This window comes from Orussus abietinus, unplaced genomic scaffold, assembly GCF_000612105.2.
Source record: "Orussus abietinus isolate OABI.00-Male unplaced genomic scaffold, Oabi_2.0 scaffold6, whole genome shotgun sequence".
NCBI lineage: Eukaryota > Metazoa > Arthropoda > Insecta > Hymenoptera > Orussidae > Orussus > Orussus abietinus.
In genome coordinates, this window is record NW_019396002.1 from 2,685,451 (window position 1) to 2,708,662 (window position 23,212).

The window sequence follows — 23,212 nt, forward strand, 5'->3', positions numbered from 1 at the left end:
AGTGTTTTTATCGAGGAATTATGAGAATTTAAATTTTTACGACAGAGCGAACCAGGGTTCGGTAATTCCAGATTTTTCGAGGTTTTTCACGTATATTACGTAAACAAAGTAGTTTACCGTACAAAACAATAAAAAACCAGCAAATTACGTTTCAATATGAAGAATGCTGTAGACGATATATGTACGTGAGCCGCCAACGGCGACTGGTAGATGGTACCGCCATCGCGAGTGCGCGAGCTCCTATTAGAAATTCGTTGCGCCGCCCTTGGGGGCAAAAAACGGTGAAAGCTATCGTACGAAACCAGAGGGCAGCACAGGATGCGATCGCACCATCCTGCCCGTAAGCAATCTCCCAACTCATCTCTGTTTCAACCCGTTCCCCTAGGAAATCGTTTATATATTACGCGCACGTTTGCTTAATCAGGCCGTGATGTCATCTAGAACAGTACTAAACAGGTTCCACTAGGTGTGGTAGTACTGAAATTCAGTTGATTTCAGTTGATTTGAATTTTGTCGGAGCTATCTGGAGTCAACTGTGTTCGTATTTATTTAGAAAATTAGAGATTAGTGGTTTTAGAATTATCAAGATGAGTAAACGATTCCGAACCGATCAAACCAGCACTCCTCGTAAGTACAAAGAATTCTTCATTTTTCTAGGTCTGATGTCATAAACCAAACTTTTTTTTTTTGCAGGATTTGGTCAAGATCCACCTCGAATAGAGGGTCGGAAAAGGGACTCCTTTTTGGAAGACATAGGCTTGGCTTCAGAGGATCTCAATGCCAGTTTCTCGGTTCATCACGTAGACAGACATGTGACTATGAGAGAGAATAAGCCTCCTCTGATCGTTCCTACTTTGGAAGAAAAGAAGACGGTTATTGTACACCAACATGGAGATTCTACAGAGGCGACTTTGGAATCGAATCGACCAAGTACTAAATTAACATTTATTAAAGAACGACCTGTAAAGAAACGTTCTAATTTAATACAATCAAGAGATAAAGGTGTCGGTGAAAAAGCTGCAGTAAAAAGTAAGCAAAAAAATAACGCACTTCAAACACCAGAGACAAAATTGAAAGACGTCGAAAACAGGTTGCAGGTAGATAGATTAGAAGTTGCAAAGAGTAAAGTAACGAGCAATGTTAATAATGAGCAGCAAAGTCACCCTTCAAACGCTGCAAGTAAAGAAAAGAGTTCTTCAAATTCTGCTGGTAAAAATAAACATATCTTCAACAAAGCTGATGATCATAATCGATCTATTGACAATCCTAGTGGTGGGTCTTTAAATAATAAAGAAAAGCCTCAAACAGTTGCCTTAGATAATACTGTGATAGATGTTGTCCGGCAAGAAAGTACAAAAGTTATGAGAACAATGCAAGAATTGTATTTTAGTGCTCAGATAAATTTAATAAAGAATCTGATGTGTCAAACCGATGAGCTGATTCAAGAAGTACGTTCAAGTGGCACAGCATGTCCAAGGACTTTAATGGAGGAAAACGTAAGGCTACGGGAGAATGTATCTATTCTACAAACAAGAAATGATGAGCTACAAAAAAGGATTGAGAAATTGAAACTTGTTGATCAAGAAAATATAGCGCTTAAGTTGAAATTAAAAGAATTATCAACTTGAAGGCCCCATTAATTTCATTGGGATGCAAGCATGGTGACAATGTTTCTGTTGTGCCTTAAACTAAATTTAGTATCCTGTGATAATTGTTACGTAAGAGAATTAGTAAGTATGCCTTAGAATTGTTGTAAGTTTCAGGTAGCTGCAGCCTGCACCGTTTAAAGATATAGTTATAAAATAAAGTTGCACAGCTGAACGATAATGCTATATGTATCTTCGAGTTATGCATAATGTCTTTCTTCAATAAAGTATATTTTTCTTTCTTATTAGCTGCAATGTTTCATAATTCATTCTCCTTCGTGCACCCTGCAAGTAGTCCCAAGTAAACTGACCAGTAGAGTCGAAGTCACGAAGGCAGTAAATCCGAAACAGAGACAATTCTGAGCGGTATCTTCCTCTGGTACACGTTACCGCTTTACATATTATGTACAAACTTATGTTCGATGTTTCTTTGAGCATCGAATTTTTCATTGGTTTACAAGTCAGGGTATGCGCGCAGAAATAATATACAAAACACCACCAGCGGCGCTGTATCTCTTATGAATTAACAGAGTCAGGCAAAATTACCCTACAACGAGTAAATCCACAGTGGGCATTATTTCCCTCCATATCGGTAATCTCTTTAAAAATATCGCCCATATTGCATTAGGACCGGAAAATGACAAAAGTGATTTATTCGTTGTTTCAATTTCCACCTAACTCTGGAAATAAATATATAGTACTTTAAATGCATCATATAAGGCGGTGTAGTGAAACACGGAGATACTTCACTAAAAAGTATACGTATAAATAGAGTATAAAATGGGGGGGAAAGCATGTCGACGAGAGATACTTCGGATTCAACCGAATAGCTTGCAATCATTGCATTGCGGCCTCAAGTCAATTGCTAATTCGACAAATCCACAATTGGAAGCGGATACACGCTACTTAGACTGTTGCATTCGGCCTTGAAGAAGAATTCGGTGACCCAGTTACTCAACTTTTCAAGCTGGTTTTTGTGTGTTCAGAACCTGGTTCGATGATTGGGATTACTCAGTTTTCATGTGGCTCCAGTCGAATTCCACTTCCAGCAGCCTCCGTAGTTTGGTCGTCTTCGTCAGCTTGTTCTCCCACTTCCGGAGGCCTCGTCCACCTAAAACACGAAAACGACCGAGTTACTAGGTTTATTTATTATTACATACTTGTATTACAACAATTCCTTAACAAGCTTAAACATAAAAAGCTTCCCTCACCTGATTAGTGTTTCCGGCGATCTATAGAGGAAGATCAGTTTGGCAAAGAGATCTTCTTCGAGGCATAAGTCGCCACTTTCTCGCACCAGATAAATATCCAGACAAAGCCGCAGAATCCTATCAACGTATGGCAAGTCGTCGAACATGATCTTCGGCGACATCTCACTCACCACTTTTCTCATCATTTGGCTGATGACAATTACAGCCGTGGTGTAAAGACCCAAAATCCTGTTTAAACGAAAGTGTATTTTAGATCTCACTGCGCATTATCCTCTTCATAAAATTAATAAATAATACTCCAAAGCTACGATTAAACAAAGGTTGACTAACCCAAGTCCGGAAATGAAGCTAAGTCCTTCCGGAAACGCCTTGTCATTGAATAGGAACATCATGATAAATCTACAGTCGTTACGGGGCACTTTACTCAAAAGAAGGTCGTAGATGAGATCATCGCAATTCTCGTTAACAACCCACCACTGTTGTTCCGCACAGCACACAGGATCGTGGGATAATTGCAAAGTGATATTTCGATAGAGATACTTGGTGTCATCCGGTGACGTAGGCGGAGCTGCGAAAATGTAAAATAATCATTTTCACGGAGCACTGATATATCTGGTATTCTCGCGACATATAGAAGATAGCGTTAAATAATAAACGTGTACATACGCATGAGCGGGGAGTGCATCAACTGTTGCACCACCGTGGTGGTTCTACCGGTCACCTTGAGAAATTTCGGCACGACGTTCTCCACAACTATTTTCCCGTCATCCGGTGTCGAGTGGTTTCCGGGGGTCAGCAAGTCGGCAAGGATCTTTCTTACGGGGTTGAATTCGCCGTTCACGTATGCAGGCAGATCTATGTCTCTTTTCGTCGTAGTGATGCCGGAAGCATCCTTGGCATCAGTTTTCCTCGAGACCGTCCATTCCACGTGGAGAGTCACCATGTCGTCCGACTCCAGTTCCAATTTAAGCCTGAAATCGATTTAAGTTATGAAGAACCGTGTTTTGCATTTCCCTAGACCAAGTATGCACCTCTCTTTATCGGGCGGAGAGATTGCCCACAATTTCCTGGAAGACCCGCTAAGCTTGACGGCTGCAACGTCGGTGTTAACGTAGTTCTCCAGGAACGAAATAGCCGGCCTGTCGCGGGCGTACAGACTCGCCAAATCTTTGAAGTTTTCCTCGGTGTATTGGAAAATCGCGGTGTCTTGAGCCGACATGGCGTAGATAGGTTCGTACGATCCTATGCGAATGTTCATCGACACCTCCCATGGTAAATTCGACACTCCAACGGTGCCACCGAGAGCGAACAATAGCAAGGGGAACCATATCAGGCCGATAATCAAGAAGAGTGCACCTCCACCTACGAGGTACTTGCTCATCTGTGATTTCTTCACTCCCCTTGGCTGTGGAAAGTCTGCTTCCATTCCCCTCATGCACTACGAGCAATGAGAAGTTTCGCGTAAGATCTACCTCCTCCCCTGAATCGGTATTCATTTTAATTCTACCTTGATTTGATAGATACTGGCAAATATGTCTTCCATCTTGAACCAATCCATTATTGTCATCGAAGTGTCGGTCCAGATCCAGTCCATAACCGCACGAAGTTCGAACAAGAATGGAATCAGCATGAATCTGGGAGATTAAACGGTTATAAATTGGCACACTTATTAAAAGGAGCGGCCACCTTCTTAGCAAAAGACATACGCACCCTTTGAACAGTACGTAGTTGACAATGGTATACTTCTTGCAGAGGAAGTTACCAAGTATGCGAGTTGGATAGCCATGCCTCAGCTGATAAGCCGCGAGGAGAAGGTAGAAGCACTTTACCATGTACCAAATCTGAGGTGGAAGTACGTCATTGAACTGTCTAGAATAGAAAACAAAAGTAACGATGTAGGAAAATGCACTTCGAGGAGGAAACACGAGCCGAGCTAGATATACCTTTCAGTGACACTGGGCAGAATGAAAAACATCCAACTGTGAATGCCTATAATAAGGAAATACTGGAATATCAATTTCCCCAGAATAGACTTCCTCAGGAACAGAGCTCTGTCTACGACAATCAGGGCGAACTGGAGGAGCAACATCATAAGGAACGGCATCGGCACGCGATTCTCGGTGATGTAAGTCGTGACACCTCCGTCGCCTTGTTGAGTCTAAAAAATCCAAGAATCATTTTATTTTTTTTAAAAAAAGAAAAAGAAAAAGAGTTCAAAAGCACGAAGCAGCGGCCAAAAGAAACCTCCCCTACCCCAAACGCGGAGAAGCCGAAGATGATGAGGATGAAGTTGAAAAAGTCGCAGAGGAACATGTACGCGTAAACGTTGGTCTTCTCCTTGCCGAACGAGCTGAGGATTTTGCTGAAGAAGGATCTCATCGGTTCCAGGTATTTCAGGACCCTGAAAGGTAAGAGATTATATGTGCCGAAGAGCAGCCACACGCTTACGGCACTGAGTACATTTTTAAATAAGATATAAATTGGGTTCCTTACATCATATTCATAGTCTTCGAGAACTCCTCGTCGCAAGGATCGACCTCTTCACCTTGTACAGCGACGAGTCTCTCCTCTTCGTTCGTAGTTCCTCGAGATCTCTCGGGATCACTTTCCGCGTTTCCGGGGATGTCTCTCGAGGAAATGGCATCGGTAGGAGCTCTATTAAATTCCAATACCACCGAAAAATTACAGCAACTACCTGACTTCAGTCAATAAAGTCAGTGTCTCCCAAATCCAGACTTCTCTTACCTGGACGTTTCCGTGTCCCAGTGGAACTTTGGCATCGATTCCCCGTCCCCTCTATTGGCCCCGTCAACTCGGGTTTTCGCTATCGTCAACTTCGACGGGATGATCTTCCTGGGACTCGTCGCCGGAGTCGTCCACTGTCCCAAGGACTTGAGCATGAATCTGAAATGAAATCGACATCGAGGTAATTCTATAAAAGGATATTCCAAAGTCGATGGACAATCTCAGATCACCAACCTGTGGAAGAAGATCATGAGGAGCAGGAGAAGATCCCACAGGGCGTAGTTGGGTTTCCTTTCGACTCCTATGATGCGAGGACCGAAGAGAGGATGATTGGACGTAAGTTCCTGATTCCAGGGTATCAACTCCAGTTGGAAGATGCACTTGACTATCACGATGATCTGAGGATGAAATATGAAGAGCCGTTTAGAAGGTTTACTGGCACGACCACATTATAAATACTGTACCTCGGTATACGCAATGATGGTGACCCAGAAGGTCTTCGATGGTCGTGGGATCGTCAAGGATCCCCAGAACAGTACCATCAGGGGCAACGGAATCGAGAGTATCGACGCGTTCTTGATCTGGTGAAGGAACACCATGAAGTAGCATAGTAAGGTCGAGTGAGCCAGAATGCCGAACCAAATGGAGGCTGCCAACTGGATGATCGGCGGCTGATCCACTTCCGAGAGCTCGGCTTCCTCTTCTTCTCGCGGCTCTTGAGAATCGCTCGCGAAAATAGAGCTGCCAAGAACAAAGTTATACAGTTCCGCAATTCGTTCCTTCGTCTCCTGTCCGTTAGGAGGAACTATCTGAGCGATGTCATGATGGTAAAAAATATGTGAAATGGATGGAGAAGCGCGAAGCGTGGGATCCGATCCACCGATTGACCCGTAATAACTTCCACCGACTGTTTACTCGCAGTCGTATATAACTAATCTCAATAGAAACAAGAAAATTGAACCATAACTTCGTTTTCTTTCAGAATAACTTACGGCATGCTCTTCGACGCGAACTCGATAGACCGCCGTATGTGCTTTCGAAACCATGCAGAAAGGGCGTTGCTGCCAGCAAAAATTCAGGAATGACAGGAATGAAGCTACCCTTAGGGACCTTGATGCTGGGATGTAGGCTTTCCCGGCGAAGCTAGAAACCCCTCCAGGTTCGCTTTGCAGGACAGTTCGACCGAATGAAGGAGCCGTGCCCTCGTGACTAACTCAAATCGGGTCCTTTCCGGAGCTACCGCTTTTTCTCGAGTTTCTGTGCAAGCACTTCCGGTCATTGCGATCGAAACGTCCTATAAGTCTGGATGAAAAGCTATTTAGTAACGATTGGATGTTAGTGGGGCCCTGCTGGAGCGGTCACCGATAACTGATCCGTGTCGATCAGCGAGATTCATCGAGATTCAGCGATTCATTGCCTACGAGGGAGAAAGCAACGGGAAGGGCCTACCTGTTCTCTGGAATGCCCGACTGACTTGGCGTCGAACTCTGCTCGGTTACCTCCTCGGAGCTTCCTTCCTGAATGGAGAATCTGTTGGACATATGTACAAGTGCTACTTCTACTGCTGCTACAGAAACCATTGCTGCCGATTTTACGATAATTACTGCCGCAGGTACTAATCTACGCGTCGGCATCAACGACTCAAACGCCTTCTCAAATGATCGGGTCCAGAATGCAAACGAGAAAGCCCAATTCTACGCAAAGCCCAATTCTTAATCTCCAGGTTTTAAGCGAGGTCTTCGGGACAACCCAGGATATATCTCTTCGTACCGTGAGATCTCTTCATGTATTCATGGCAAGGCAAGGGACAGAATCTCGGCACAGGTGAAGCGGCGCATCTACCAGTTTCTACATCCCAAAGTATCGAACAACGTCCACGGGCAAGAAAAGTCCCAGGTAATCAAGCGGGATCTTACCTGGTCTTCATCATCGGTATCGGTTGCCAGATCTGATTGATACCCAATCTCATGCCCATTCTGAAGTCCGGCTTGGCCTGAAAAATAAAAGGAATTCAATCCCAGGTTATCCCAAGCCTTTGGAATACCTCGAAGTAAATTGGAACCAACCTTGAGAGCCTTTTTCTCCTTAGCGAGGACCTTCCTGATGTATCTGTAGTCGAGGGAGAAGCGGTTCAGGTATTTCGTCATGGAAACCATGACGCTGTTCATGACTGCCCAGATGAATTTCAAGTAAGTGCCTAAGGACACTTTTTTCTCCTCTCCATTGTCCGCAGCATCTCCCTCTTCGGGTGCCTGCTCGGGTCCTTCGTCTTCCTCTTGATCCTGGGATTTCGTCAGGTCCAACGACTTCATCTCTCTCTCGGAAGACTCGACGTCGACGGATTCGAGGCTGGTCTGCGCTTGTGCCTGATGAAAAGTCGAGATCAGCCAAAGGTACCGATTATTACCGACTACGGCTATGTTGTCACGTATACTACATTACAGTTAACTACTACAAGCACGACTAAGTGAAGATATCAGCTAGCCTGGCTGGAATAAAAAGTTTAACGAGTGAAGTAAACTGCCGAAGGAGAGGACCACAATTACGGAAGAGGAGTTCAAGGGGACGCAGGTTCAGGTTCGTCGTGAACTCCACCACCTCTTGGGAGGACGGTATTAAACTAATGAAATGTATTTACACATTAGACAGGTAGAGCACTATTGCGAATGAGAGAAGAACAATTACGGAGTGAAACGATGAACGATTAAGTTCGTGCACCACGGGTTGCGTCTTCATCGAAGCCCTTTGGGCTTTGTGTGAGCTACATTCCACCACTGGCACAGTACAATGAGAACGAACGAAATGAGAGAAAGAAACAGAGCGGAGCCAGGTGGAGCTACTTCATCATCTTGCCTTCGAGGTAATTGGATCGTTTAAAAAAACGAAAAAAAAAAACAGATCAACGTCATCGTCCAGGACTCGCCAGGGAACAAGGAACCAGCTTTATAAGGAATGTCTTTGCAGGAGGGAAATTACTTTCTGGACGAGATAAATTACTTGCTATCTTGTTAAAAAAATTTCTTAACTCCGGTAAAATTGATTTTGTAAGAATCACTATTATTGCCCCCCTTAGGGTGGGAAGTCAGTGTCGATGATTTCGTGAAAAGTATTTCGTGCATCAAATTATTTTATATAAACTCATGGTCATTGGAAAATAGACGTTGTTTGAACGTTACTAATTCCTTTAGTCTTTCTATCTTTAAACCGAATCAGCTATTCTTTCTGGCTCGTTTACGTATAGAAAATGTAACGACAAAGAATCAAACTAACTGGATGGAGTTAAAGATAATCGAGCTTTCCTTAGAATTCGTCTTAATTCCATTAGGTCGGTTGATTTTAGGGTTGCAACCAATAAAGCTATCCATTCGAGGAAAACTCTTTTTTTCTCTGAGGGTGGGCAGAGTCCCGACGCCCGTTCTCTCGAAGGCAAGGAAACGAAACGCTCACAAGGTAGAGCAGAAAACGAACGAAAGAGAACTACGACGGCGAGCAGCAGAAGAGACTTAAAGTAAGGAAGATCTCACGTCGGTGGCCGCGGCGTCCGTTTCCGAACGAGCGCTCAGATACGACATGGATGACTTCTTGCGTGTCATCGGGACGCTCTGTCGTCGCAGCCTTAGGGCGTCCTTTTGCGTCCCACCGTACAGGGCGACGTGCGTGGCTATCTCAATGTCTGTCTTTAGCAGGGTGCTCATCAACTGGAACCATCGTCGGCACACTCTGATCTCTCAGATTCGAGAAGTGTCTAGGAAGTCGCCCCTCGTCGAGCCCAACCCCATGATCGGCGTCGAGCCCGAGCCATAATTGGCATTAAAAAAAAAGACGGGGCAAGGAGTAGAAAGGAGGCAAGAGAAATAGAAACGGGGTAGATGAAGACCCCAAGGTCAGGACCCACCTCGGAGACGGTCATTCTGCGACCTTGCCTTCTCAGGCGATCCAGCTCGTCCCGGTCGTCGATCTCCGGGATGAGGTCGGTGACGTCGTCGTCGTCCTCCAGCTCGTCGAACATGTAATAGTCGCCGGATCTAATCGCTAGATAAGAGAAACACGTATTAATAGGGCTGATAAAACCGCCGCGTTATTGCTGGAAGCCATGCAACGAGTCAGCAAGCTAATTAAGGAGATATGTCATTATTAGTTATTTTAGAGCTACTTTTAGTCGCCTCAGAGTATGTACAGGGAGCTCGCTACCGAGATAGCTGGTTAGTCTGGACTTAGAATATGTATCATCATGCAGATCAGGATGCATTATGTACAAGAGTATTTACAGGGGATGCTCGCGGAATAGTCTGGTGGTGGGCTGTAAGAAATGTAGAATTACCCTCTCTGTTGGTGACCGGTGCGCGGTGTCTGTACAATGGCCGAGACTCTGGATAGAGCGTATCTAACGAAAGAAAGACACATACGAATAAGTATACATGCGAGCGAGGCCTGAAAGGAATAATGCTTACACAGACGCGATATTAATAATATACCACGAGCATTTGGAGTATCAAGGATGGGCCGGCAGACGTATATTAACTTCTTCGGCGATAGGACGACCGGAGCAAGGAAGTATCAGGAAATCGGACTCGACTGTTGAGGATGGTCAGGGATGCGTCAGGCTGGGTGGAGAAAAGAGATCCTTTTTTATGTACACCGGTGACGAAGGACTAAATGCAGAGACCTAGGCAGAGCAGGCTACCGAAGTTCTGTCTATTCGTTGGATCACCCTATTGATCTTCGAGACACACGGCGGAAATTCATCTAATTCGACATCTCCCTCAAGGGCCTTCAAGATCTGCAAGAGGTAAGCTACACCGACTTCGGCAGTCGACGTTCCTTGATTGTTCTTCATCTTCATCAGGGCGGTAGATAATTTGCCAAGAGGCGTTTCTACTTGACGAAGACATCCATAAACAGGGTGCACCGGGACCAGCGACGAGGTGCTTCGAGGTGCAGCTTCGCAGCTTATGTACACGGCAGACAGACAGAGGCGGATAGAGATAGAGAGAGCAGGCTACCGACGACGTTCCGCCAATCTGTTGAGGTTACATGTGTGATGCGAGAGCAGGGACCGGGAGGTGGTCGAGACGATGGACTCTCTGGGATGCTGAAGATGCGTCCAGGAGGGTCCTGGAGCCGGACTGGAGGGCCGTCGACGACGACGTCCACTCCCGAAGGATGATATCGCTCGGTCCGGGGCACTACCATCGTAGGGAGCTGGCGAGAACACCGGGAAGCTTTCATCCGGCGAAGCTCCCCTGGGATTCAGGTCGCTACTAGGGGGAGATCCGAAGGATATCCTGGTCGGCTCGAGGTAGCCTTCGAGGCTGACCGTCATGATGGCCGAGTTGGGAGTGGGTGCCTGTAAGAGGGAAGCCGCACGCGGCGTCAGGGGCGGCGGTTCTTCCTCTTCGTGGTCCTGGGCCTTCTCGTCGTCGTCGACGGGTGTCCGGTAGCCCTGAGCCGTGTTCTCCGAGGAGACGCAAGAACCGACGCTCGACGACCTCGCTAACGGCGCCTCTCCCTCTTTGGTGCGACAGCGTTAAATAGAGAGACTCGTGGTTAAACGTTCGCAGGCGATACACCTCGCGGCAGCTCTTGGGATCTCTTCCGTGAAGACGAGGTCGAGGTCAGGTGGGATCGGGATCTGGAGAATACGGATTTCTAGTGGAATGGAACGGCACTTGTTCTCGTATCCTTGACTGCTAATCGCGTTTAGTATCGAGACGATGGTGCATTTGATGCAGATCGACAATGGTATCCGTGCTAGTGGATCGAAATTAATATACAAGGTTAACAGGAAGGGTACGCAATGTCCTGAAAGTAAACCTTGGTGATAACGTCCCCGTGCGGGAAGTCAGAGGAAAAATTAGTGGTCATTTTTAGGTCTGGGAGATGTACTGGTCGTACTGGGACACGTACTCGGTGATAATCGTTGTTAAGAAAAAGTAGAGGCGTTGGTGGGTGACCGATCACACTTCCTTAACCGTGGAATAGAAATACCGATGATGTATTGAAGGTCTTACCGACTTTGTGTGTCTGCGGATCTCGGTAACTGGGGCCCTGTATCCTCTGCTGGTTCGCCTTGATCTTGTCCATTTTGAACTTCAGCTTCTGCAGGAGGTTTTTCTCGATGTTCTCCTGAAACTCTATGCGCCTGCGATGCAACTCCGAGAGTAGTTCAGCTCCTCGCGATGCAAGGATGCTCATTGCCTTGGTTTCGTCCACTATATGATAGAAGTAGTAGCTCTTGAAGAGCCGCTTCTGCATCAACAGAAAAGCGAAGCATAGACCATCCCAGACCATGCCGATGTCCTCGTGGGGGACCGTGCATTGACTTTCTTCGATGCCGAGGTCGGTTGCGGAGCTCTTGAACTTCTTCAGGCAGGCGATACCCAGAAGTTGGACCAACCAGCAAGCCGATACCTCCAACTGAAAGGTACAGCATAAATTTACCCTTCAAACACATGTTGTTCCGACTACGAAATCCAATTGATAAATATTCTCACCTCCTTGATGAGCACACATCCCACTCCTTGCAGAAGTGACTTCAAAAGGATGACCGTGACATTGTAGCCAATCAGAAAGTTCCACCACTTTAAGATAGTCTTTATAGGCCGAAGGTAAAAGTCGCTTCCTTGCCAAAGGAAAACGAAGGCCCCGATTAAATAACCCAGCGAGAAGAGATTGGTTCTCTTAGTACCGGCTAGGAACATGATCGACAAAGTGATCCACATGAGACTCATCATGGATCCCCGCTTTACCACATCCAGCCAGTTATGTATCTGCGACACGTAGTCTTTAACAGGATTCACGAAATTCAGCTTCTCCGTGTCGTAGAAGACGGAATAATTGTGCCCGCCGGCGAATTCTCTTCCTGACGAGGTACTGACTTCCTCGATGCGGAAGACGAGGCTCTGCCGCACGATCATCAACAGCAGGATAAAATCACCTATGTAGAGGAGGCTTCAATTAATAATTTAAAACAGTCGAAGAATCTACCTTCATGTCACTCACAAATTAACTTTCTGGCGTTCGGGGGGAAGTCCGGATCTGGGAAGTACATCCATTCTTGAAGTCTGCGCATTATCTCCGACTCACCCCACGGATACTCTACAAATGCGCAACGATTAATAGGTCTTATCACTTGATTAAATGTAAAATGAGAAAAGTAAATTATCGGTTGACTCACCGATGCAAAACCAGGTCGGTGGGCCCACGACGAGACTGTACTGTAACGGAAACAGGACGATTGCAAAGAACTTGAAGAATGGCCAGATGTTGCTGATGGTCTTCCGTCTCAGAGCGAAGAGGAGGAGTAGCCACATGCCATAAAGAACGGAATAAAAGTCCAGCCTGGTCCCGATGACGGCAACGATGCCCATGAGGCAAAACTCGAGGCCGAACTTGTAGAAGCCGTAGTTGAAGAAGAACTTGAGGCACTCCGGAATTCCTTTGTCTGCGTGGGTTCTCTTTATACCAGGGAACATCAATTGGGGAGGATCCATGGGTTCTCCCAAATGATGCCTGTGGAACCATTGGCGAACGACAATGATGGTCCTGAAGGTCGTCACGGTGACTATTGCTATGTACCCTTTCAGCAAAACTGGAAGTTTGCCAGGGTCAGCTTTTCGCATGCCCACCCATTCGGCACTGTTATAAACGGTGTTGTTGCTGGCAAATGGACCTTGGGATGCCGGAGACCACTACGAGAAGAAACCATCTTCAATGGAAAAAATATTCTTGAGGAAGGTAACGTCTTCAAAACGTCTTCATCAAACATCGATTAAACCTAACTGGAATCTTACTTGACAGACGACGTTCCAATTATTGTGATCGATGTACTTGATTTGATAGAGCATTTTGGCGACCACCAGCACGGCTATGGCGGCGGAGATTGCATTAATTGTGACTACTTGGATGTTCCTCTTAAAGTTGATGGCGACTACTGTTACCAGGACGAAGAAGAAGTTGATGGCACAGACCTGGAGAAATAAAAACATCCTGGATTCTGTGCAGCAGAAAATCGGAATGGATGAAATGAAGTACACGATCTACTTACGTCGTTTATACAGAGAAGTATTACGGAGATGAAGACGATTTTCTGGATGTGGATCTCGAGGAAGAGCCAGACGTAGTTGTAGAAGCTGACGACGTATCCCATGAATTTCACAAAAAGTGCAATTCGTTCCAACCTTGACATACCTACAACAATCCCGGTTTACCTGAAGTAGCTGCACTTTGCACCGATTGCAGCCTACTTACGTTTGAGCTGTTTCAAGTTATAAATCGGCGTTGTGTCCTCCGTCTCCCCGACGACAACTTCGGATGGAGAGACTATAGGAATTGTACTGGGTGAGTACCCTAGACTTCCACGTCTGGAGTCGCTATCGTTACTGAAGACAATAAAAAAGTAAGTACATATGCAACGCATCATTACGTCATGAACATCAAATTACCGATAACCCACGTTTCTCTATCAATATCCGTCACCTTGAGGAAGTCATCGTGGAAATAGTGGATCTGAAGGACAGTAATTATCACGAAAAAGGTCGGCGTCAGCAACCGGACGAAGAGATCCTTGGTCTCGTAAATCTCCAAGCCAATGTCCATTTGTCTAAAACACGGAAATAACCTTTGCAAGATCGCCGAAAGGAGCATTTTCTATCCTACTTACAGATCTTTGTCTATATACAGATACTCCCAGTAGGCCGGGAAGTTCTTGAACTGGTAAGTGTAGACGAGGATCAACATAATGACAGAATATCCGATGACTGTTATCCAAAATGGATACATCATCCTCCGCCAGGCCGTCCAGGATATCTGTGATATCGTCAAGTTAGTTGTATCGATCGAGTCTGTTGATTTAAACCGCTCAATGTTACCCTTATCCACTCACTTGGAACGTAATGACGAAGAGGAGGAACAGCGACATGTAGATGATCCTGAAGACAGTCATGCGTTCGCCGGTAATACCGCAGATAAAGAGCATGATGGCTACGACGGCGATCCAGAATTTGGTGAGCATCTTCTTGACGAGGACCCCGACGTCCTTCATGAATTTGCTCTTAATTTCGGAAGTATCGTGGTTCATGGTAGCTGTGGCAGTGGAGACCGAGACATGCAAAGGTGCGGCCATGTCCCTCAAGGCCGAAGACCTCCTCAGCTGCTTTCTCTCGGCCATGTACTGCCTCATCGTGATCCAGAACATGGTCAGGAAGAGGCACTGAAATTAAGAAACGCGTCACCTTCGATGGCCAGGCAACAATTACCATCCCGAAGACGCGCCTCTCGGCGCAAATATAGGTAAGCAACCTTGACGACCAAGTGCCAACGGCTGAGTTCGTCAGCTTTGAGGAAACCGATCTCCGCCATAGGGATACCGTGCACGTTACTTGGCAATTCGTCCTCGATGAGGTCCATGCTGTAGACGTACTGGACGAGAAGCAGGAGCGTCGAGTAAAGCACGAGGAACGGGGCGCACTTCATCATGGAGGACCTTTTGTTTGGCACCATCCACAGCATGAGCGCCCACAACAGGAGAGCAAAGGTCGTCCAGCTGTGGTACATTATACTCCAGGTCTGAAGAGGAAGTAAAGACGTTCCTAGTGAGAATACCGGTAGTAACCGACACATTTCTCATTTCTTTCACCCAAACGATCAACGCACCATCATGAGTATATTCGTCGCCAGGTAGGACGAGTTGATGATCAGCTGGAAAATGGAGTAGATCGCCATGACGACGTGCTCGAAGATGCCCGCCTTGACTTCCGGCGTGCCTGAAGCAGAAGTAGGACTTTAGGCAAAGACTTGGAAGTGGAGGCACCCCGATCGATTCCAATAATCAAATCGAATCTTACTTTCACTGAGTGATTGCAGCTGCATACTGTCATCATGCTGAGCTTCTTGGACTATGACGCTTCCCGTAGAGTCCTGGAGGAGGCCGGTTCGCCCCGACCCAAAGCGCATCAGCTGTGGGCAAAAGAAGCACTCGTTTACTCTTCCATCTAGGATACTCGCGCTTACGGAGAGGTCACACTTCGGATGGCCAGTCCGATTGGCATTCCAAGGTCCCATGCTAGCTTTGGGATTCACATTCCTCATGCAATGCAAGCTACCAACGGGGTCGCGACGTGCAAGGGACTCAAACGTGCATAATCACCTGCATAAGTCACCCTCCTTGAATAATAATTAGAAGAAGCATCCCGGTGGCTATTTCCAAAAAGCGGTTACAGGATCATCCTAGGAGAGACCACGGTCTTTGAATCCTTTCCCCTATTTCTCTCAATTTTCGTAAACTATCCACAGGAGCCTCCCAAAGCTGGGCCAACGAATTTAAAGACGTAACTATTATTCGGATCCTTTGAAGAGAAAATCCCGCAATATCTTACGATCCAAAGACCAAGTCTGTCCTTGTTAGTCTAGCGAGAAAGCTTCTTTCCGGAGAGGAGCTCGGCTCCCCGCGGTAAAGAAATTTGCTTTCTGTGGGGAAAAAAAAGAAAAAAAGTACGTACTGGAGTCCTCTCGTTGACCGGAGCGGGCGGCTTTGCGGTCGGCTTCTAAAACACGGCAAACTAAAGGTAGCTTTACCCAGTGGAGAAAAGTGCGAAACACAGGGGGGCCTGTCGGAAAGCCTACAGCGAGTGCGTGAGCGACATCGAAAAATCTCGTGGGACGAACGTATAATTGTTAACTAAGCGCCGTCGACAGGAACGAAACCTCCTCTAATTGCATTCTCGTACTTGATAAATAGAAAACTTGTCAAGAGACCGTGTGAAACTGTGATAATAGCTGGACCCATCTGTGCTGCCACAGGTTATCAGAAGAGGAAGGACCGGCGGCGGCATCAAGGCGAGCCCGAGACGACGTTATTAACGAGTCTCTTATCTCTGGTTAGAGAACACAAGAGAGAGAGAGAGGGAGGAAAAAAAAAGAGTACATCCAGTCGACTACAAAGAGGCCTAAGCTCGACTCGGCTCATGCTGGAGATAAACACCCTTACGCGAGCCTTCCGCCTCGCGGACTGCCATCTCTGCGAGGGCGTTCGCCGTCTCGCTGAGACGTGACGCGACAACGGGGTCTCCAGGTTCTCCAGTTTCCCACTGAGTCGCGTCGCCCCCTCGGCCTGAAACTGGCCCTAGCCAAGTTAGTAGAAGCCGAAAGAACGATGGTTAGGACGATGCGACGTCATTCCGTCAGAAAAGGGGCCGTCCATGAATCATCTAAGGATTCGGTACACCAGAAACTCTTCCTCGAGAGTAGTTATTCTCTCGTCGAGAGATCACGAAGAAGAAAAAGATATAAAAATAAATACTCCTTATTGCAGAGAATTGCGGAAGATGATCCTACGCAATCGATGGACGACCCTAGATTAATCAAAGGGGTTGCGGGACCACTCTTTCCACCTTGAGGGTCTTGACCGGACGACCGACCAGACTGTCTTCAAGGTCCTCACCTGGCTCCCCAAGAGGTACCGCGACTGCAGGCCCAGGGCATAGTAGAGGCAAACAATGCTCAGAGGATAAGCATAGGTGGACCAGCCGGCGTCGCCGACGTAGTCGACGTCCCTGGCGTTGGTGCAGTTGGTTAGATAGTAGGCGTTCAGCCCGAAGTACCTAGCCCACTGGTTGTCGGTGGGCACAAGCTCCTGGAGCCACTGGTTCTGGTAGGCGAGCAGCGCCCCGATGTGCACCACGAGGACGAGCATGACGATCCTGCAGACCACCGCGAAGGCGCGGCGCAGCTCGCGGTGGAAGGCCCACCAAGTGCCGGCTGCTATGAAGACCAGGAAGTAGAAGGCGCACTGGACCGACGGGTGCAAGGATGACGCGCAGCACATCAGGCCCAGGGTCACGTAGTTCCCGGCGGTGCCGAGGTACTTGATTATCTGCGAATAGAGACCGCGTTCTATACTCGTACCTAAATTCCCTGGGTTCCTCTATTTTAGACACCTTGGCGTTCCCGTCCTCCGTCTTGGCGGCCGTCCGGCGGTTCGACGTCGAAGCCTCGCCCTCGACCTCGGTCTTCGGGGCCCGATTGAGCCGTCGACAGAGGCAATAGACGACGCAGCTGCCGGTGAGGGCGACAACGTCCGGTATCAGCCAGTAGAAGATCTCCCAGGCGTTGACACCGTCCATTCGAATCAGACCCACGTGGCGAAGGAGCTTCTCCAGGAACTCGCCTGGGAGATAGGAGTGAAGTATAAGTAAGAGTTCCGGTTCATTCACCACCAAGGAGAGGTCGCTTCCTCGAGTTCAGAGGTGACTTCTCCTTGCGAACCGGTCAACAGGGGCTACGAACAGTCCTTCAAGAAGTGACCATAGGGCGGCATAGCCAGCAGGACCACTTGGAAGGTGAACTGGGCGAGGCAAGTGAGCAAGGAGAAGCACAGGCCGGCCAGGAGGTAACGTCCCGTGTGACCGGCCATCGTCACCTGGTTCGGCACCGGTACCAGGGGCGAGTACAACAGCAACAGCAAGTACGCCAGGGACAGTCCGACCGGCCTAAAGATGGCGACTGCAAATACAAAAGAACCTTGTAATCGAGGCACAGGTACAAGTACATCGGTCTAAACATTCCACGTGGTGTTGGGTTCATTCCGTAAACGGGATGATAAGAGTTCACATTTTTTAGAGCGAGGCTACGAAGAGCCGAGAAGTGAACGGGGATCACGCGGAAACGAGTTCCCTTCTTCGTCGAGGAAACACGCGTCCACGCTCCGTTATCCATATCGTCGCACGTACGGAATGACAAATGTGCGTGATAAACCTACGATGCATTGACATCCTATCGCTCGTCTCATTAAGGTCTACGCTGTTTTTACAAGCTCGAAATAGCGGCGGAAACTTCCAAGAGATTTTCATCCGACGACACTCCACGCACTGAGAGAAAATGGTATTAAACAGTTATCTTGCGAGCTGTGGAATAGGCGTCTATCCCTGAGAAAGATATACTATACAACTACAGATTGTAAATTTATTCTCTTAATTGAGAAAGAAATATTTATCGAATCTATGTGCCGAATTTTGGCGTTAAGTATTCGGTGCGATTTGCGCAGTCTTTTAAATGTATTTGGGGCGAAGCTCCACCGAGTTACCTGATTTGTAAAGTTATCTTTTCTTTCTCTATCTGTTGCGGATCACATCCTTTTGACGGATAAGCGCCAATTACACAGCTCACGTGGTAATGTTTAATACTATTCTCTCTGTACATAGAGTTAATAGACGCCAGTCTGTAAAAAAAGGACGTTTGTAAAGTTATCCTTTCTTCCCGTGATTACATATTATATCCCTTTTAGGAACTGGCGCCTATCTTACAACTCCTTCTTTTCTCAGGGTGCGACGTGAAGGAGAGGAGAGAAAGAAAAAAGATAAAACCCGTCAACGGGAGATTTATCGGCCAGGAAACGCCCCTTAAGAAAGAGCCGCGCGAGACATGTCGAGTGTTTCCGGGCTTGGAAACGAGACACATCTCAAAGTCCCGAATCGTATTTAAGCGTCGGTTCCTAATTTTAGAAGGCGGCCCACGACGACGCGTGGCATTCCCTTCGGGTCGAGATGTATCGCTTTCCCGAGAGACGTCGTCGACGCTCCCGGGCACTCCCATCGTTTTCCCGATCGGGGGGACCACCTCGCTGGTCAAGAATTTCCGAATGCAAATGTACGATACGCGCCCAGCCGATTGCGCAAGCCATGATCAGCTAGACGATCCCGGCTCCTCGTGGAAGTTGAACTTTGGACGAGGTATCTCGCTTCAGTATTTTCTTTTCTATTTTATTTCTCTCTCTTCAATCCAGACGCCGCCTCTCCTCCGATCGGCTGGATGAATGGGTCTCCTTTGCGCTCAAAAAAAAAGATCCAGGGATAAGAACCAGAATTTCGGTTATTTCAACCAGACTAGATTATTAAACATGCCCTTACTATTTATCTGGCTGTACGTATTATTCTATTAAAACATTACCTGGTTACGTTATAATACCTTTCCCGATGGATTCATGAATCTCTGGATCTCTCCCAGGGATTCATCCAATAATTTAGGAATCTGATTAAGATAACCGTGAATTCAGGCTTCAGGAATTAGAGTTTATCGGCCGTGTTAATCAGACTTCCCCGTTAAGGGTAACTAGAGATCCTTTAACCAGCCGCATCTGAGAATATCGGCCGGAACTTTTTCATTGAATGTGGAATTAATAAATAGCACATGACGCGGCCTCCAAGCTGGGCACGTTTATAGGCAATGAACGTTTCCGGAAACGATCTAACGTCGTGTTCATTTCTTCCAGCTACTCGAAAGGGGCAGCTGCATTGAGGGGGCGAGAAAGGGGAATTTGCAGAGGTGTTTTCGAGTCTTACCCCCGCCATAGGTAGCCGGAAGGACCGCCCTGAGGAGGACCACGTTCAGCCAGTACTGCACCATCCTTCCCGGCAGGCCTCAATCCTGGAAACAAAAAATGAAACGTTATCACGACTGCAGTCCGCACCTGGAATCAATACCAAGGCCCTGCGAGCCGATGCCCTAATCAAGAATTTCGGCTTCGATTTCAAGACCTGAAAGGACAAAACATTGTACACAGTCGCTACACGCATTGCAAATGAAACTTCTAACAAAGAAGGTATCCCAGGTCGATCTCTCCGATTTTATTTCTTTTATAATACGTTATAGTAGACTAAAAACTAAGCGACACGTATTTTTTTTTTTATCTGCCATTAAACATTTTAAGGAGGTGAAACCACCATCCAAAGTAAGACATGTCAAGGGGAGATTTGGCAGTTTCACCCACAAGAACATTATATTTTTTAACCAATGGAAAAGCTATCTCATAACGAGAAATGAAAAATATAATTTTCTCAATTAAAAAAATCAAAATCAAGGGGTGAGCCACCCCTCACAACCCATACTTTGGATGATAGTTTCACCTTCGTAAAATGTTTAATGGCAGATAAAAAAAAAATACGTGCCGCTTAGTTTTTAGTCTACTATAACATATTATAAAAGAAATGACATCGGAGAGATCGACCTGGGATATCTTCCTTGTAAGTCAAAAAGAATGATTAAATGTTACCAATTACTCTCAATTATTCTTTCGTAAAATTCCCTTACGCGCTCGGCACTGCTTGTTCTGGGCATAATTATTTATATTGCTTACTTTTATTATCTCTATATTCCATAAATGTCATTAATTGAGAGAATAACGTACTAATGCTAATGAAACCATTTACGTGGATTGCCTCAATACTGGAGCGCGAACATGAATATAAATGATCATTAATTGTAAAAAAAAAAAGAAAAGAAACAAAAGGAAACCGATTCCCTTTTCCAAGGGGATCCCTTTCATGCCATGTGTACTCACACGTACTACCGTGGCATGATATCTTATTAATAAAAAAATAAAAAAAACGAAGAAGCGTACGAGGAATCCCCAGGAGTCTTATCACGACGTGGAATCACGGGGTTCGGAGAAGTCCTTTTGGAGAACACACCGCTCCGGCAATTAGCGGGGAAAATGCCGCGCGTCGACACGCGAGCTCTAATGAGATTATCCAGTCTGTATAATTACCGCGGGCGTAACACCTAAGCCACGATACAAAACGAGCGCGCAATCAATTTTCGAAAGCGGAGGGAGCCGGAGCTGCACGCTGGCCGTTTTCGGGAGCGCAAACATAACGACGCAACCAATTAGACCTCCGTGAGATTCGACCAGAGGGTGTGGCCCTTCCCGGACTCCTCGGCATTCCTTTTCGTCCTTTCGAGTTTATTAGCGTGCCGGGATGGAGGGTCGACGAAGGGAAAGACTCCGGGCCAGCGATACTTCCCAACTGGGTCAGTGTAGCTTCCCCGAAGAGTCCTTCCCTTCGGGTCGGAAAGAGCACCCCTAAGGGCGACTTTTCTACGGGGAAAAAAGGTCGGCCGATAGGATTTCATTTGCCCCGACTCTCCACCTGGGGGACGCCAACGAGAACGCGACATTCTTCCTCTCGATCGATCTTCGTCACTTTAGACGATTGCCGGGTCTCGTCCTCCCTGGTGGGCCGTACTGCATGTCGTTCGGGAACGCCTTGGTGTATGATAAGGGCCTGATCGTTGTCCGATAAGGAGGCGTCGATTTTAGTTTAGCTGGCTGTAGTCTCCCTGGTCGACTTCCCCTCATGGCGGGTTTACGGTCTAGAAAGGGTCTACTTGCCACGTATATATGTAATGTTCCACGAAGCTTTGGTAATGTACGTGTATGTTTGTCACAGGTGCGTGTCTTTGAGCGTAACGCCATGAGAATTTCTGCCCTGGACCGGCCAACGCACAATGCTTCTGATAGACGTGATGATAAATCGGGCATCGAAGAACGCTCACGTAATATTATCACACGTGAATCATCGCCGATGGAACTGGTCGCGTTTGGTCGTTATACGACTCATGTCCTCCTACTGGGTGATATGTAAGTCATCTATATGTTACAAGGATCATTCAGCGCGGTTTCTTCCTCTTTTAGGGGTCATGGTGAGTGATTGTAATGGTGTAATTGGATGCCCACTTCGTTGTGTTTTGTAACACAACTGCCCAGATGTATATCTTGTTCCAGGCAGATTACATGGCTAATGAAATACCACGTGTGTCAACCGAAACAATGGTAGTGGATGGTGCAGGTGTTTTTACTGCTAAACGATCACAAATAGGTATACATTAAGGAGTGATAGAATGTATCGGTTCAAGGTTAAGTAACGCAGTACCCAATTTTAGGAAAGTGAGAGTATGATGGGACCATTCTCAAGGACAACAACCTGGCACTGTGGCTCACCCGTGAGAACCTTCGCTCCTAGTACCGTCTTTATAGGAAACTTTGTACCTGCTTAAACGTAAATAAAGTTATGAATACATATCTATCTCTGAATCTGGGAATTAGTGGATGATCACGAAACATGCAGGAAGCATATGTAGAGATCGCCTTGACTGACGACGCGACGTTTGAGATGTCATGGTTATTGAACTGCCTCGGATTCCTTACCTCTTCTAGAACGGCTAAAAAATCACGAATTACGCCTTGTATCAGTTGTGCGTAAATTAATTCCAAACGTTTCTACCTACTTTTCTGACTCACCCTGTATATCGGCACACGGGGTTCAACCGACCGGTCCGAGCTCGATTTTTATAACCTCTCTTTCTATCCTATCGCGTGTCAACCGTCCCTCTATCTTTCATTCTTCGTTCGTAGAGAGAATGCCCACCTTCGAAATCAATTTATTTCGCTCCTGGGGAAGTGGCATGTCTTCGTCACCCTCTTCGGCAATCCGACGTGCGATCCAGGTTGAATCAACTCGAGTTTGACACTTCGAAAGGTTCTGTTCTTTCTGTGATTGTTGACGCACTGGGACACGTACGACTGACTCGGCGTTGTACTGCGCGTTGATAGTATTATTTGGTAGAAAATAACGAAGAATCGGCGATTCCGGCTCGTACGGAGTACGTCAACAGCCGACTACCGATAAACGTTTCGAAAGGCGATGACAGAAACGACACTAACGCTACAACGTCGCGCTGCGCACTGAACTCTTCCTCCCCGTCAGCACGACACGAAGTTGCAGTCGGCTAATTAGGATTACGTCGTAGTACGCCAGTCAACCGACAGATGGCACC

General features: G+C 46.8%; 2 protein-coding genes and 1 long non-coding RNA gene across 3 annotated transcripts; 2 read left to right on the forward strand and 1 right to left on the reverse strand.

The window, feature by feature from the left end:
* Window positions 1–443: 443 nt before the first annotated feature.
* Window positions 444–1,894, forward strand: LOC105694196. Its single transcript, XM_012414647.1, has 2 exons — window positions 444–627; window positions 694–1,894. The coding sequence occupies exons 1-2, from the start codon at window positions 588–590 to the stop codon at window positions 1,626–1,628; spliced, it is 975 nt and encodes a 324-aa protein (XP_012270070.1). The 5' UTR covers window positions 444–587; the 3' UTR covers window positions 1,629–1,894.
* Window positions 1,820–23,105, reverse strand: LOC105694195 (piezo-type mechanosensitive ion channel component). The gene is made up of 38 exons (XM_012414643.1): window positions 22,804–23,105; window positions 19,939–20,023; window positions 17,888–18,103; window positions 17,539–17,768; window positions 17,043–17,474; window positions 16,102–16,146; window positions 15,448–15,559; window positions 15,257–15,366; window positions 14,903–15,169; window positions 14,487–14,813; window positions 14,265–14,410; window positions 14,058–14,204; window positions 13,853–13,983; window positions 13,650–13,792; window positions 13,396–13,572; window positions 12,780–13,293; window positions 12,605–12,700; window positions 12,097–12,539; window positions 11,614–12,019; window positions 9,924–9,986; window positions 9,498–9,634; window positions 9,127–9,300; window positions 7,669–7,968; window positions 7,519–7,595; window positions 7,052–7,132; window positions 6,067–6,343; window positions 5,837–6,000; window positions 5,603–5,761; window positions 5,351–5,512; window positions 5,111–5,258; window positions 4,801–5,015; window positions 4,568–4,726; window positions 4,365–4,491; window positions 3,889–4,295; window positions 3,524–3,828; window positions 3,188–3,425; window positions 2,858–3,085; window positions 1,820–2,757 (listed from the first exon to the last, which is right to left on the reverse strand). The coding sequence occupies exons 2-38, from the start codon at window positions 20,000–20,002 to the stop codon at window positions 2,658–2,660; spliced, it is 7,527 nt and encodes a 2,508-aa protein (XP_012270066.1). The 5' UTR covers window positions 20,003–20,023; window positions 22,804–23,105; the 3' UTR covers window positions 1,820–2,657.
* On the forward strand, window positions 22,006–22,393 carry LOC105694197. Its single transcript, XR_001103511.1, has 3 exons — window positions 22,006–22,078; window positions 22,161–22,254; window positions 22,319–22,393. It is a non-coding gene; the product is annotated as an uncharacterized LOC105694197 (long non-coding RNA).
* Window positions 23,106–23,212: the final 107 nt, after the last annotated feature.

Bases quoted from the DNA above. Each gene is read 5' to 3' on its own strand.
- LOC105694195 (XM_012414643.1), bottom strand. From the start codon at position 20,002: ATGGTGCAGTACTGGCTGAACGTGGTCCTCCTCAGGGCGGTCCTTCCG. The intron at 4,492-4,567 runs GTGCGTATGTCT...TTAATCTCCCAG, and splicing joins AACTACGTACTGTTCAAAGG to ATTCATGCTGATTCCATTCT. The intron at 3,829-3,888 runs GTGCATACTTGG...AATCGATTTCAG, and splicing joins TCTCCGCCCGATAAAGAGAG to GCTTAAATTGGAACTGGAGT.
- LOC105694196 (XM_012414647.1), top strand. From the start codon at position 588: ATGAGTAAACGATTCCGAACCGATCAAACCAGCACTCCTC. The intron at 628-693 runs GTAAGTACAAAG...TTTTTTTTGCAG, and splicing joins CGATCAAACCAGCACTCCTC to GATTTGGTCAAGATCCACCT.